At 40.1% G+C, this 15219-nt stretch overlaps 1 protein-coding gene across 1 annotated transcript; it reads right to left on the reverse strand.

The window, feature by feature from the left end:
- Positions 1–4162: 4162 nt before the first annotated feature.
- LOC102718098 (IAA-amino acid hydrolase ILR1-like 9) lies at positions 4163–8521 on the reverse strand. The gene is made up of 5 exons (XM_015839484.2): positions 8053–8521; positions 6155–6280; positions 5519–5833; positions 5255–5383; positions 4163–4819 (listed from the first exon to the last, which is right to left on the reverse strand). The coding sequence occupies exons 1-5, from the start codon at positions 8419–8421 to the stop codon at positions 4442–4444; spliced, it is 1317 nt and encodes a 438-aa protein (XP_015694970.2). The 5' UTR covers positions 8422–8521; the 3' UTR covers positions 4163–4441.
- Between the last annotated feature and the right edge of the window lie 6698 nt (positions 8522–15219).

Here is a 15219-nt window from a genome sequence, read left to right on the forward strand (position 1 = left end):
GAAATTTTGGGCCTTTGGGCCATGTATCGTGTAGGAGTCCAATGGGATTGCGTCAAGGGGTATTGCACGACCCTTAACTCTATATATTAGTAGTCGTCGCCATAGTTAGGGTTTGAGTTCTGCTTAGATTAATCTGTCTGGAACAATTTCACCATTCGTTCGGTTTGTAAGACCCCAACTCGTGAGTTTAATCATTCATCTGCAATTTGGTTGTAACCTATCTTGTTCTTGTTTGTGTTCTTCTATTTACAAGCAGGTATTAGCCTTCTTGGCAAGGTCAACCAGGTTTCAACATGGTTGGTAACCAAAGAAGACGTGTGGTTGCGATTGAGGGGCTCAAGGGCAAGGCCCGGGCGGGTGAACACCTCGGCGTTGAGCCCTTGCAGATCGAGGTGGCCGGCGCTGCCGTCTTGTCACGAGCCAACTTGTTGATTATGAGGAGGTCGAGGAGATTGCACTTCTCGTTGGCGGCGACCACGGCGACGTGAAAGCTTTGGGCGTCCCCACCCACAGCTTTGGACAGTGGTGACAAAACGTCTGCGTGGGCACATGATGGCGAGGCAGCCCATGTACACACTACACACCCAGCCCAGCATTTCCTAACAAACCTTTCATGTTTTGGTTTTTTTTTTTTTAACTTTTGGACCTTTTTTTTTTGTTCTTTGGGCTTTTGTTGGCCGTCTAGTGCCAGCATAGGCACAACCCACTAGTCAGGTTGTGTCGTGCCACCTACGGTGCCAGCCATCGAAGCATGGGACGGGCCCACATGCGTGCCGGCCCAGCCCATATATGTGTTGTGGCGACCTGTGCTATTATCTATACCAAAATCTCGTGCCGTCGGCCGACCTCCGAAAGCAATGGCCAAGTCCCTCCTCTGACTGTGCCTATGCAAACGAGGCTTCTTGTAGGCGCACTGTGCTTGCATGGTTGCACTGCATTTTCCATAATTTTTGCCTTTTTGAAGCTACTTTTACAAATAAATCTTTGGAAAAAACTTATTAAAAAGGATCTATTTCCGTGCCAATGAAATTGGTGCCGAGATCATATGACTCGATGCCAATTTTTTTGAACGTGGAAGACTAACAGGGTTTTGCCCAACAGTTCAAATTTTATAAAAAGAACAGAGACAGTTTACGTACAACGACTCGATTGCCAATTGAGCCAAGATCCTACGACTCGATGATGTCAATGGTATCGACACCGATGATCCCCTTGCCACGCTAGCATATTGCTGCTGCCATTGTGGCGAGGAGGTCAGAGCCAGTCTTATTGGCGGTAAAAATGATCAATTTATAGAATAAGTTTTTTAGGGTTTATTTATAAAAATAGTTTTTAAAGGCTAAATGTGAAAAATACAACACGACTACACCACAGATGATGCATTATGACTTGGCTTGTTGATGCGTCAGTTTGTAAACTCCATTAGGTCATACAATTAATCTTGCAAATTATGTTTCACTATGTCTTATTAAGAAATCTATGCAAATATCATTTATTTTCATTGTGACGTGCTTTATTGTTATAGGAATTTAAACACACACAGGTGCACGACATGGTTAAGCAGATCAGTACAGTGTTTGGTAACAAAACATCCACAGTTCGTAAGAAGTGCATGTGGAAGAAAGAATTCTTTCACGGAGTTGCCATACTGGAAATATCTTGATGTTCTACACTGCATTGATATCATGCAGGTTGACAAAATAATGCGTGCAGCAGCATTATTGGAATGTTATTGAATATTCTAGGCAAAACAGAGGATGGGTTAAACTGTAGGCAGGATCTCAGTGACATGGGAATTCGACACGAGCTTTGCCTGATTGGGACAGCTACCGGAAGAACTTCCCTTCCTCCAGCTGCCTACACTATTCATGGAGTAAAAGTCATAATTTTTTATTTTTTAAACTTTTTTAATAAATAATTTTATTACTAAACCTTGAAGAAATTTTTTTTCACCAGATAAACATTTTGACAACACTAGTATTGATGGCGTGGTAAGATAACGCTGCCACGCAGAGTATTTGGTGTGGCCACGCCACACCGGCGTGGCAGCATTGTCTTGCCACGGTGGCGACACTAGCATGGCAAACATGCCACGCCAAATACTCTGCGTGACAGCGTTATCTTGCTACGTCAATGTTGGTGGCGTGGTCAAAAGGTTCATTCAGTGAAAATATTTTTTCCAAGATTTAGTAATAAAATTATCTATTAAAATGGTTTTTGAAAAATAAAAAAATTCTAAAAGTCCCTTCTAGTTACTCATCCATGTTCATGGTTGGGTGTCTATGGACGATTTGAAACCGAGTGTTAATCAAATCAAATGATTGCCACATGCTTATGACACAAATTCAAGAGGTGTGGGATACCTATGTACTAATGTACGTCAAGGAGGCAAGCACCAAACTGGTCGGGACTCTACTCTTTCATTTTGTACGAGAGACCATGAGCTATGGAGGGTGTCAACCCCCGTGAGATGAGAGGAAATATTAGTAGAGTATATCCTTTTGCACTTAGTGAGCTCAAAAGGACCTTTATATAATGCTCTAGCTTAAATTAGCAATTTGACAAACTTGAAACTTCGGATACTTCGATCCAAACGCATTATAATAATTATGTAGTTTGTCCTTGACATTGAGTACTATTTTTACATCTAACTTTTTTTCTACCATTTTATTAATTATATCTTCGCCACTAACAATTGTGCTAAGTTTGTTTTCTATTATTTGTCTGGGATATATATACTAGTGAAGTGTATGAAATGGACAATTGTGATGCAATTGTGAGATATGCATATGTGATATATGTGAATTGTACGAAAGGGATAATTGATGTAATTTGGATGGAATATATGTGTGCTATCAGTTTTTTACGGACATTATGGGCATGTGTGTGTGAATATATGTGACAAGGACATGGTTTGAAAACCAAGAGGCTAGCCACAAATATGTAAAACCTAAAATTGATATTCAGACATCTATGATGGCTCTTAGCTAGCTATGAGCCATCACAGATGGAGGGGGAACGTGTCCCCCCTCATCTGTGACGATTTCACATTTGTAGCTACCACATATATGTCTCAGGTATAATAGCTATATTGAGTCATTACAAATGACTTGTCTCATCAGTGACCATTGGAGTGTAACAGATCGGCCAGCTGTTAATAGTTGAGAGTTTGGAGCTGTCACTAATGGGAATTCTGTGCTAGTGGACGAATAGTGGACGAATGATTAAATGTTATGGGTAATGCCAACAACGTCAAATATTCGTAACCAAACATTGTATTTTTAATATAATAATAAAAATGACAAATTGGAAGGACCCCAATTTAGATTGCCATAATAATGATTTAAGATTTTTCATTTGAAAAATATAGGGTACTGGATGCAACTTTTTTCAAAATTGATGTTTGTACATATATGGTAGATCACATATGGTTTGCCTCGTGTGATATGGGTAAATCCTAACTTCACCTTTCAAAAGCATTAGCTTAGGCCAAATTCAATGGCACATCTATCTGCTGATCGGTATAAAATTATTCATTTAGTAACAAATACATGACGTTTTTATTTCTTTAGAACTCTTCCTCAATCAAAACTGGTAGAGACTAGAAATGCACTTATTTTTAAGTTGACAGAGAACTATTATTAGGTGGAAAGAAGAGAGCGAGTCTCAACAATTTTGAGAAAGATATTTATTGATTTGGGACCTCCCTAAACTTGTCGCCTACTGATCATCTCATTGTCCGTTATGGTTTTTACTAAGTTTTTTATATAAACATTTATGTCAATTCTTGATTCGGATCTCCTTTGCAATATGTGTTTTGAGTGGTTAATAATCCTACTTATTATTGCTTTATTTGGTCATGACTGGAACTTGTTTTACATGACATGCATGGATAGTAAAGTTTTGGTTATTTATGATTTTTGTGACATGGACGTAAGTTTCAGAATCCTATCTTGCAACGGAGTATCACAATTTCTATACTACTTTAAATGTCTCTAGTGGTGGTGGCTGTGAATCTGTCACTCCACTGTGTTTTGTAGTTCTTTTACAAATTAGTCTATAGTATTTCCTAATATTATTGAATATTTCATATTTTGTTCAAACAATTGATATTAGTACAGTTAAGAAAAAAATACTATAACATTTTGTAATATATTTCCATAGTAAAGCATGAGTATTTTGCCAGTAAGCATAAAAAACTGCTTTCCATAAACATGACGAGGTATATACATATATAATTTATCCTATATATTTTGAGAAAATGGTAGACTTTGGACTAATGTGCCACTATTGCATAATTAAGATCACATGCACTGCGTATGGCTGCATGCATGCCCTATATCCTCCACACATACCCTATAAAACCCAATAAAAACCAAGCCATCTTCCACCATACATACACACAGCACATGCTTCACTTGGACGCACGCATCGATCAATATCACGCATGCTTGCGGAGGTAGTCGATGGCGACGGCGGCATGGAGGGCGGCGCCGACGGGGAGCGCGTCCTCGTCGACGACGAAGTGCGGGGAGTGCGACGTGTGGACCCTCCCCCCCTCCGCCATGGCGGCCGCGTTGCCGACGCCGACGGTGAAGAAGGCGCTGGGCATCCGCTGGGCGTAGAAGCCGAAGTCCTCGGCGCCCATCAGCTGCGGCGCCACGCGGACGCCGGCCGCGCCGAGCAGCCGCTCCGCCGCCGCCCGCGCGTGGGCGTACATCCCTTCGTCGTTCACCACGGCCGGGTACGGCCGCATCGACTCCTCCATGAAGTCCACGGCGGCGGCGCACCGGTGCACCTCCGCCTGCGTTTCCACGATCTGGGGCGGCGGGTTGCAGATCGACCAAGATATTCAGAATTGATATGATGTTCAGTGCAAAAAACGGGTTCATTACATAGGGTTTATGTTGTCAGTAGAAACCTAATGGAGTTAGTTGTCTCATTATTTGTATAGGAAAAAAAAAGCAAAGTTTGACAGATTTCAAGCAAAGAAGGCAAGTTAAAAAAATCTGAAAATACAGGTTGAAAGGCAGAGGGATTTTATCATCCTTAGAAAATAAGCTATAGGTACTGTTTTTTTGTGTAAAATTTTAGTAACTCTAGGCAACTAGTAATACTTGGTACAACTTTCTATATTAGAAAATATGGTAACTTTTTAAATATGGTATATAAAATGCTATGAAAGGTAACTGAAAAATTCAAATTTGTGGAAGTGCTGCAGATTACCAGTAAATACTCTAGTTAGCTTAACTACCTCTTCGATCCTCTTCTTCAGATATGATAGGCCTTCATCAGTCATGCTCCTGAAGGTGCCACCAAATGCCACAGACTCGGGAATAACATTGTAAGCGTTTCCTCCCGTCACCAATGTGACAGATACCACCTGAAAAAGTTCAGAAGAATCACCTGATTTCTTCACTGAAATTAGCACACACCACTCTCAATTTGTTCAATCCAAAAATGAAGCCATTACATAAAAGGATTATCATCACAAGAAGATCATAGCATCATCACATACTGCACCCCGCAGGGGATCGATCTCGCGGGAGACGATCTGCTGAAGGCTGAGGATGGCAGAGGACGCAGCGACGACAGGATCAACGGCGTCATGGGGCAACGCAGCATGGCCACCTCTTCCAGTAACCGTTGCCAAGAACCTGCCTGACGTCGCAGCAAATGGCCCTGGCCTGGATGCGACCACGCCTACCGGGAGAGCTGGATCGACATGCATCCCAAACATCGCCGACACGTCGTCGAGGACGCCCTCCTGAAGAACATAGTAGGCGCCCCCGTTGCCCTCCTCTGCTGGCTGGAACACAAGCTTTACAGTGCCCTGCAGGCGATGGTCATCAGGACAAGAACATGAACAAGTTGTAAATTAACCCTGAATTAATTGCATAGCTAGCTAGACTTAACTGTGACCTGAAGGCAGGACCAGTCTTTGGATATGAATTACAAATTCTGGGTATGTGTTGCTGTTAGTTTCGCCGATAAGCTTTTTTAGCATACTTAAAAAAGTATCTGAATATACCATAATTATTTGCACTAAAATTTCTGGTATCCTAAGATATTTTTCAAGGATGATAAAGAAACTCTTCGCCGATGCTGCATTGAGTTTTTACGATGATTATATCTAGTGCAGTGAAATGAGTACCTTGAGTTCATGCCTGCGTTGTTGAAGTAGCTTAGCAGCTCCCAGAAGCATTGCAGTGTGAGCATCATGGCCACAAGCATGCATTTTCCCATCTTCCTGGCTCTTGTGCTCCCAATCTACAAGTTCCTGCCAAATTTTATAAAATTAACCTTGATGCCCACAAATACTATACACAAGCGAGTCCACCTTCTTAATACAACTAGTTAAATACCCGTGCTTTGCTACGGATTTATGATGTGTTATTAAATTTTCTTATATCCAATAGTCACCTTAATTTGAATTTATTTAACTGGTTTTTAATATCAAAAAATTTAAGAGCTAAATTGTAAAACTATAGTAAAGATAGCACTGATATTTCTTTATAGGAGTATAGAAAATTAGTTAGACCAAGGGACACACTCAATGTGTCATGTGTGGTGTATATATGTGTGTACATCTTTCATGTAACTTAGAAAACAGAAACAAAAAGTTTTATGTACACTACTACCACCGTAAGGAAAAGGTATTGTAATATTGTCCTTCTAAATAATAATAAGATTGAATAAATTCATAAGTGATAGCTCAAGATCATGTTGTTCATTGAGAATAGAAGAGTAGGGAGAGAACGATTAATTTCTATTTCTCATTGTCGTAGAAATCGTCATCAAATTGCCCTTATACGCAGTAAACGTGAAAGCACCAAGATGGCAAGACGCCATACAGCAGGCACACGTATATATATCCCACTGCGAATGTGGCCTCCTAAGGCAGGCCGCATTCGTTTGCCACGCTAACTAATACAGATTCCCATTATTTTTCATGCGCATACTCTCCTAATTGCTAAACAGTATGTTTTTTAAAAATTTTAAAGAAAAGTTGTTTTAAAAATTCAGATTAATCCATTTTCTAATTTTTTATAATTAATAATTAATTAATCATGTACTAATCTATTAGCGTGTTTTCTGCGCCGGTTAACCAACACCATGCCAAAGGCAGCCTAAGTCATTTTGCGAACTACAATTACGACTGCTAAGTTCTAACCCGTTACACGATAGCGAAAGTGGACCGATACCGCAATTGCGCCGCTGCTACCGCCACTATTTAGTAGCTTGGCCATACTCCAGATATTAAAATGAATCGAACAAAGGCCCATGGCTTCTATACCGTTACAAGTACAACAGACAAACAGTAGGATATCTTCGGTTTAAACAAATGTTATTAATATATACGAAATTTGAGAATATCTTTATGTATCCAGATCTCTTTGATGACTCATCTATATTGCTGTATGTGATTATTGTTCCACCATGTGTAACACCACGAGACCTCAAGGTCAAAAAAAGCTTGTCTTGTTCGGTAAATATTGCCTTTCTGGGAAACTGGGAGCCATGTGTGATTGTCAAACTTCTCATTAATTCTACCAGACAATACAACAAAAAAAATTACACAAATACAAGATATTGGAAACAAATGAATTGTATTACTTCCATTTCAGTTTATAAGATATTTTGCCTTTTTCCTATACATATATAAATACTTATACATGTAACATATATATTAATTTATAAATAAATTTAGAGAAATCTAAAATATCTATTATAGTTAGGAGATAAAACTAGAGCATTATTAATTCATTACTACCTTAGTATACAATGCAAATAATAGTCGGCACGATCATGAATTTTCTATTCATCCCTACGCAAAACCGATCGATGCAACATCTTACAAAGGTGCAAAATAACCCCAAAAAATAATTAAAATAATTGTTTTTTTAGATGGCCAAATTATCTTCAAGATGAAAGAAAACATGTTGAAATTCTTGATATGCGTACATATCAGAACAAAAACAAAATTTCGTTTACACGCGCCACGTGTCATGCATGGGGTAGAACGAAAAAGCGGATCAAGCAGATACCTACCTGCACGGGGAGCGCGTCCATGTCCGCCCGGAGCGCGACGACGGGGCCGCCGCCGCCGCCGGCGGCGATCGTGGCGACGACGCCGGTCCGCGCGACGGGCCACCGGTAGGGGACGCCGATCGCGTCGAGCTCGGCGCGGACGAGCTCGCTGGTGCGGACCTCCTGGAACGCCAGCTCGGGCCGCCGGTGGATGCGCCGCCGCACGCCGCGGACCCACTCCGCCAGCGCCGGCTCGCGCGCCGCGGCGAGCAAGTCGTCGCCCTCCGTCGCCGCCGCCGCCGCCTCCGTACTCGCCACAGTGAGATGGAAGAAGAAGAGGAGGAGAAGCAGCAGCTGAAGGAGCGGGAGACGAGTGGCGGCGGCCGCCATGGCCGCCGTCGTAGGATGACGTACGCACGCGTGCGCTTCGTTCGCGTGGTCAGTTGGGTTGGGCGGTGCGCAGCTGGATCGAGTACGGCGCTTCCTCGGACTCCTTTTTCGTTTCGGTTCGGGAGCGATTCCTTAAAAAGGAAAAGGACGTGCAGGGAACGTCACTACCACAAATGGAACGATATTTGGGTTTGTGGCTAATGCCCAGGCGTAATTAGGGTAGTAATAGATCAAGCTTTTTTTTTACAGCCAAAATTTAAGTACTGTATTCAAAACAAGTTAAAAATAAAATTATTCATAGTTTTAAGCTAAAAATTTGTTAGAACTAAATAGGCATGTGAAAGAACATAATAACTCTATCCCATTAACCCTCCTAGGCATAATCAAGGACGACGAAAAGTTTGACTGTGAACTTCTCACAATACAATTTTTTTTTCTTTGGCGAAGATGGATATATATATATATATATTGTTTGGAAGTGCTAACTTAATTCACACGTATCAGATCAGCTTTTGGCAGGATGTAGTACGAAAGATACTTTACGTTTGTACTGTGTTTGGCAAAAAGGAAAAAAAGAAACAAAAGAAGAAAGAAGATAAATGAGTTGGGAAGCATCTTTAATCACGGTGCAGTTGTACTAAAATCCATCAGCGAGGATGGAAATGCGAGTTTGTAGAGTTGTATTAAATCTCGCTGTGGCACACACCATCGCCCGGTGAACTTGCGCACCCGGCCCCCGTGCAAGCAACGAGCCTGGCTGTTCTCGGCCTAGCGGCAACCGCCATAACAGCGGTCCAGCGGGTGAAAAAGTCCACCAGAAGTCCCTTGAATATACATCGACTTATATTTGCGTCTCTCGACTATTAAAATTAGAGCGAATCAAGTTTCTCAATAGCTTAGATGACAGTTTTGTCATACGCGATGCCCACGAGACATGTGGACTTTATCTCCGTCTTATGTATCGTCCTTGTAGGTTGTAGCGCTTACATGGCACTGATCGTAAAATTAAAAAAAAATGAAAAACAACGAGACTCAAAATCAGACAAAAGTAATAAAAACCAGAGACCCAAGTGTGAGTCAGTCTTCTCCCTAAATCCCTGGCAAGCCGGCGACGGAGACGGTGGGGTAGAGGGTGCCAAGGACGTCGTCACCAGATTACAATTTAGTGTCCTAACCCCACCTCGTTGGATCCATAGGCTACACTGTCCACCAGGCAAAGTAACATATGGGGTTGTGTTAGGGTCACCGTGCCAACCGTGGTGTCAGGAGCTTGGGATGGTTGCTCGTCTTGTGAAACCATGTCCGAAAGTGGCGTGGCAGCTCAGATGGTGTCATCTCTCGTGGACAAGGGGTGCAGTGGTTCGAACAATGGTGATATGCTCAGCGATCTGTGGAGGACCTAGAGGTTGGTCACTTGGTCTGGTGTTGCCACGGCATCCCTCTTAACTACGGCCGCGTTCGGCAATGGGTTGGGGGAAGGTTAGTTATCTGGTACGGAAAACGTAGTAATAGATTAGTACATGATTAATTAAATATTAATTATTAAAAAATATAAAATAGATTAATATGATTTTTTTAAAAAACTTTCCTATAGAAATTTTTACAAAAAATATACCGTTTAGCAGTTCGGAAAACGTGCGCGTGAAAAACGAGAGGAGTTAGATATCTAACTTGCTATGTCGAACGCGGCCTACCTACCATGTCTTCTTTCTTTCCCCGCTAATGTCGTGTATTCTCTCACTCCACCTTTACCTATGTTACATCATGTCCCACTCCTCTGCCTAAGTCCATGGTCAGCTACCTCTCCTATACCCACCATTGCTCCGCCTTTCCCTTGCTATCGCGTCTCTTCTCCCTATCAAACGGAGCTCCCCGAAGCCCAATTTTAGAAACAAGGGGTGGAGCTTGAGATTGTAGAAGGTCAAAGGTAGGGTAGGAGTGGTAATGAGCCAAGGTCTTTGTTCATTTCAAACCCTACTTAACCCTTAAAAATTTTTACCTAAAAGACTACAAAATTTTCAACGCTCGCCATTTTTAACCCTTAAATTTTATAGGAAAAAAATTAAGTTCATTACCACCCCTAGGCAGGGGAGCTTGATGTGCTTGGTGACCAGGTTGGATGAGGGAATTCAAAGCGCTCTACAGCAAGTGCATGAGGTCAACCTTGTAAACCAGTGTAGTAAATTAATTAACCGGTTTTAATATATGAGAGGCTCTCGATACCATTTCACGGTTGATGCATACAAATCAAATTCGATCCACAATTGAGGGACCGAAGATAGAGTTTTGTTTCAGGGGCAAAGCACTCGATCGATCTCACCCAAGGTGAGCAAAAGACACACTGGCAGTCAGGCTGCAAGTAGTCCCACCTGTGGCACGCTCTACTCATGTTTCTATTAGGTCAGTCTCAATGCATAATTTTATGGTATAATTATCAAGACTGTAAACTGGGTAACCGAGCCAGATGAGTTTCATAGGGATGAAACTCCTCTCTCATCTCATGAAACTCCCTCATTTAATGATCCTACCAAGTTAGCAATTTTGCTGATGTGACACCCTATTTAATATGCATGATACCCTATAAAATATGTATTGAGACTGACCTTAAGCATTACCTTTATCATTAGAAGCGAATGTGACTGGTAGTCTGCCCCTGCTATCACCGATCGCTGCACTCTAGCCTCTCTTCCTTCTCCCTATCAATCGCATGGATGATGTTTTAATTTAAGACGATATTCAAATTTACATAGTGATATTTAAAGAAAAACGATAGTAGTACACATAAAGAAGAAGAGACAGAACTGGGGATTAAACCCATGACCCATTGAATCAAACATTTTGGAATGACTAACATCGCAAAGCTAACAAGCTATGTCGCATGCCTTGAAAAAACCAAATATTTGTGTACTATTCAACTGACCCAAAAGATCCCCTGTTTACACATGGACAATAACCAATGGTAGGTGCCTAAGTTAGCATTAAAATCGATTATTCATCATATTACTATCGGCGATTATGCACTTGAGGGGAATAGCTTATTGCTAAAATCATAACTCTTAACTACTTCATGCTTGCTTGTTTATAGTGAGACACAGTTAGCATGATCTTAGTAGCTACACGGACCATTTTGGTCTTGGTTCACACACACCACGTAAGTTGTTGTGCCAATTCATATAATTTGAAAGCTGTACATAACACGAAGATATATAATCCACTTAACTTATAACTTGAGAAATTTTTATATGCCACTATACATAAGCTAAAGAGCTACACCCCCTTTGTTGTGCTCTAGCTTCGCTCATGCAAATGATCCTAAATATACACAAAACTATGATCCTACCACTAAAACACCTTACTAGACGCGAAGATGCGTGCAATGTTTATATATGTGAATATAACACCCCAGCCCATTTGAAGACTAGTAGTAGTGCATGTTTGGTCCATGTGGCCTAGAAGTGAATGTGTAGCGGTGGTTTAGTAGCACTTTAGAAGTTTAGATGTGTAAGAGTCTGTTTATAAGCCTTGGTGCTCCAATCATGGTATTCACAAGTTAACCCTTTTATACAAAGCGAAGACGAAAGTATAAGCGGGATACCGTGCGATCGTGGGTCCGCTCAACGTGTAGAGCAGACTAATGCGGATTTTGTTGGAGGGTTTTCTTTTCTATTTTCTTTCCACGTAGATCTCTTTTTTCTATTTATATTTTTATCTTGTTTGGGTCTAAGGCATATAAGTTTTCTTTTATGATGTGAAAATATTTAATATATAAAATTTATATATGAGATATGTGTGCATCGAATGTTTATATGTAAAGTTTGTATTTAAAATAAGTACATATTTTTATATAATAAGATTATATTATAATATTTGATGTATAAATTTTATACGTATAATATTTAATATATGGTTTATACATATAATATTTTAAATATGAAGTTTATAGATATAAAGTTATATAAATTATACGTATGAAGTTTTATGTATAAGATTCGCTGGCGTGAGAAGTACGGAACGAACGTGCGTACATCATGCGTACCCTCCCAACTAGACGTGTGGCGGGACGTACAAGTATGGCGTGGTGTATGTGGTGGCTACCATAGCGACAAAGTGATCGAAGAATACCCCATCGATGGCAGCACCCACCTCCTTTCCCAAGCGGCGGCGAGTAATGGTTTGGAGCAGGTCCTGATCGGTGCCGATAGGAAGACGACGACGAGCAATCATGGCTCGTTATGGGGAGCGCGGAGAGCTTAGGTTGGGAGGGATGAATAGTCCAGTCCAAATTAAGCTGCATAATACAGATGGGAATGCCCCGCTTTGTTGATCAATTCAATCCACAGTTTTCGCATTAGAAGAAAAAACGGAACGGTACATGTAAAATAATTTATAAATAAAATTTTTATATACATTTTTTTATGATTTAAAAGCTAAGTCTAAAAAATAGACTATAATAAAGAAGCTTTAAAGATCTACTTTAATTTTAAGTTAAAAAAATTAATTCTTACTTGTAAACATATATAAAGGCGAAAAGATAAGACTCTAACTCTCTGGGTTCAAATCTAACGAGAGTATTCCACGCATGATACGAGAGGGAGGCGGCGACCGTGAAGAACACGACTATTTCTGGCACTATAGCATGCATGGGGTGTACTGTAGCTTGGTTACTGTAGCAAGCTATCTGAACCACTTATCACAAAATTAAACGGTAGACAATACGTGCAGTAGCTTACCGTCCTTGCTAGGACTGCAGGTGATCCCAATCCCTGCGGGAGTGGGCGTTTTGCTCCTCTCACTCTTGGCCTTTGACTCAGGCTGGAGCACCGGTGAGTATTAATTTGTCAAAGTAGCTGAGTACTTATTTACTGCAGGTTCTTTGATTGGGTTAGTAACTATGTAAAAATTAGCAAATTAACATATCATTAATTAATATAACTAAAAAAATGAAAAACAAATTGATCTGATATATACAAAGTTAATTTTCTAAAAATCATACCGTTTAGCGATTAGGAAGGATGTATAAGGAAAACGAGAGAATCTGGCTCGGTAACAACCGGCACCGAACGGTCATATATATGTCTTAAACTTACGGATGAAAACTACGGTAGCGATAATTACCGGCCGACCAGCTATCGTTTCTAATGTTTTCCAGCCAAAGAATACGGAAACGGTAATTACTTGAACGGGAAATGGAAACAGTAACGAAAACGGTATAACCAATTACCGGTGTATTGCTCGGTTACCGTATTCTTTTGATAATTACCGGTTGTATAATATGGTAAATTACTGTTCATACTCTGAAAGGGAAAACCCCCACATGCCAGTCTTGGGCAAGAGCCCATCAACTAGCCATTTAGCCTAAACCATTGAAAGTGCACCTCGAACTATTTAGGGGTAAAAACAGGACATTTATTTCCCGCCCGACCTGAGGCTCTTGAGAAGAATATGGGAAAGAAAAAAAAAAGATATGATATATCCGAGTTTAAACCTAAATCTGTCAAAAAAATATGGATTATGATATGAGAAGAGCTATATCCGTCCACATGTCTCATATTATCAAATATGTAATAAAATATATTATGAGTTCACATATAAATATGAAAAATATATTATGAGTCCACATATAAACATGTAAAAGTCCAGTTAATCACTATTTTATGAACTCACAAGTAGTATAGTGTATTTTTCCTTAAAGTATTATTTTAAAATTAAAATTACCTTCCTAGATTTAATGTGTATATATACACCAGGAATGGTATATAGATATCATTCTTCTTTAATGAGACATTTTGTTCTCTTCCTAGAAATATGGCCTAAGAGACAGTGCCACAAATTTGATGAAGTCTCATATTTATCATTGTAGCCATTTATTACATTCATCACATTATATCCAAAGAGACAAGTAGAGTTTGTCTAGCACGAACAAAAGACCAATAACTTTATTATGGAGTTTAACGTAACATGTTCTGCTAGAAAAATAACAATTATAACCAGTTTCTACCAAGACTCCAATTGAAATAAGATTTCTCTTCAAAGAGGGAAAGAATAAAACATTATTAAGAATTAAATCATAGCCACTAGGAATCTTAAGTGTGAAGACTCCAACAACCTTCACATCAATCTCCGCTCTATTAGCAACTCCTAGGGTTCACTCCTACCTTCTTAGCTTCTTGATGCCTCAGAATCCCTCTCTAACCAACCAATCCGTGTGCCAATGACCATCATTATCACAAAAATTACAGTAAGGATTCTTGAATTTTGGCTCAATTGAAAGTTGAGGGTTTGATTAAGCACCGAACTCCCTCCTTCCTTCTCAGGGTGTTGGGGCTTGATCTTCTTATTGCCAAATAATTCCGCTTAACGAAACTTTCTCTTGCTCTTAGCATTTATGAGGTTCAACTGATTTATATTTTTTTTTGCCTTTTGGCCTTTGATGCTCTTTCTCTTCCACTACATGGGAAATAAGCTTTGAAATGCTCCATTTCTGCTTTCTAGTATTTTTGTGAATTTTGAATGGATCAAAGTTAGAGTTGAATGAATTCACAATAAAATGAACATCATACCATTCAGAAACTTCCATGTCCATCATATTTAGCTAATGGGCCATGTGTGACATTTCCAAGATGTGTGGTCCGATTCCTCTTGTTTTCGTTATACTGGGAAGAACCCATCTTCATGATAAAAGTACTGCCGTAATTTTTAGTAGAAGTTTTATTATTTTCTTCAATGTTTGTGAAGTACATCTTAACATTTTTAGAGTTAGTTCTCCCTCATATGATTGATGGAGAAATATTACTCTTA

This window comes from Oryza brachyantha, chromosome 7 (genome assembly GCF_000231095.2).
Source record: "Oryza brachyantha chromosome 7, ObraRS2, whole genome shotgun sequence".
NCBI classification, from domain to species: Eukaryota; Viridiplantae; Streptophyta; class Magnoliopsida; order Poales; family Poaceae; genus Oryza; species Oryza brachyantha.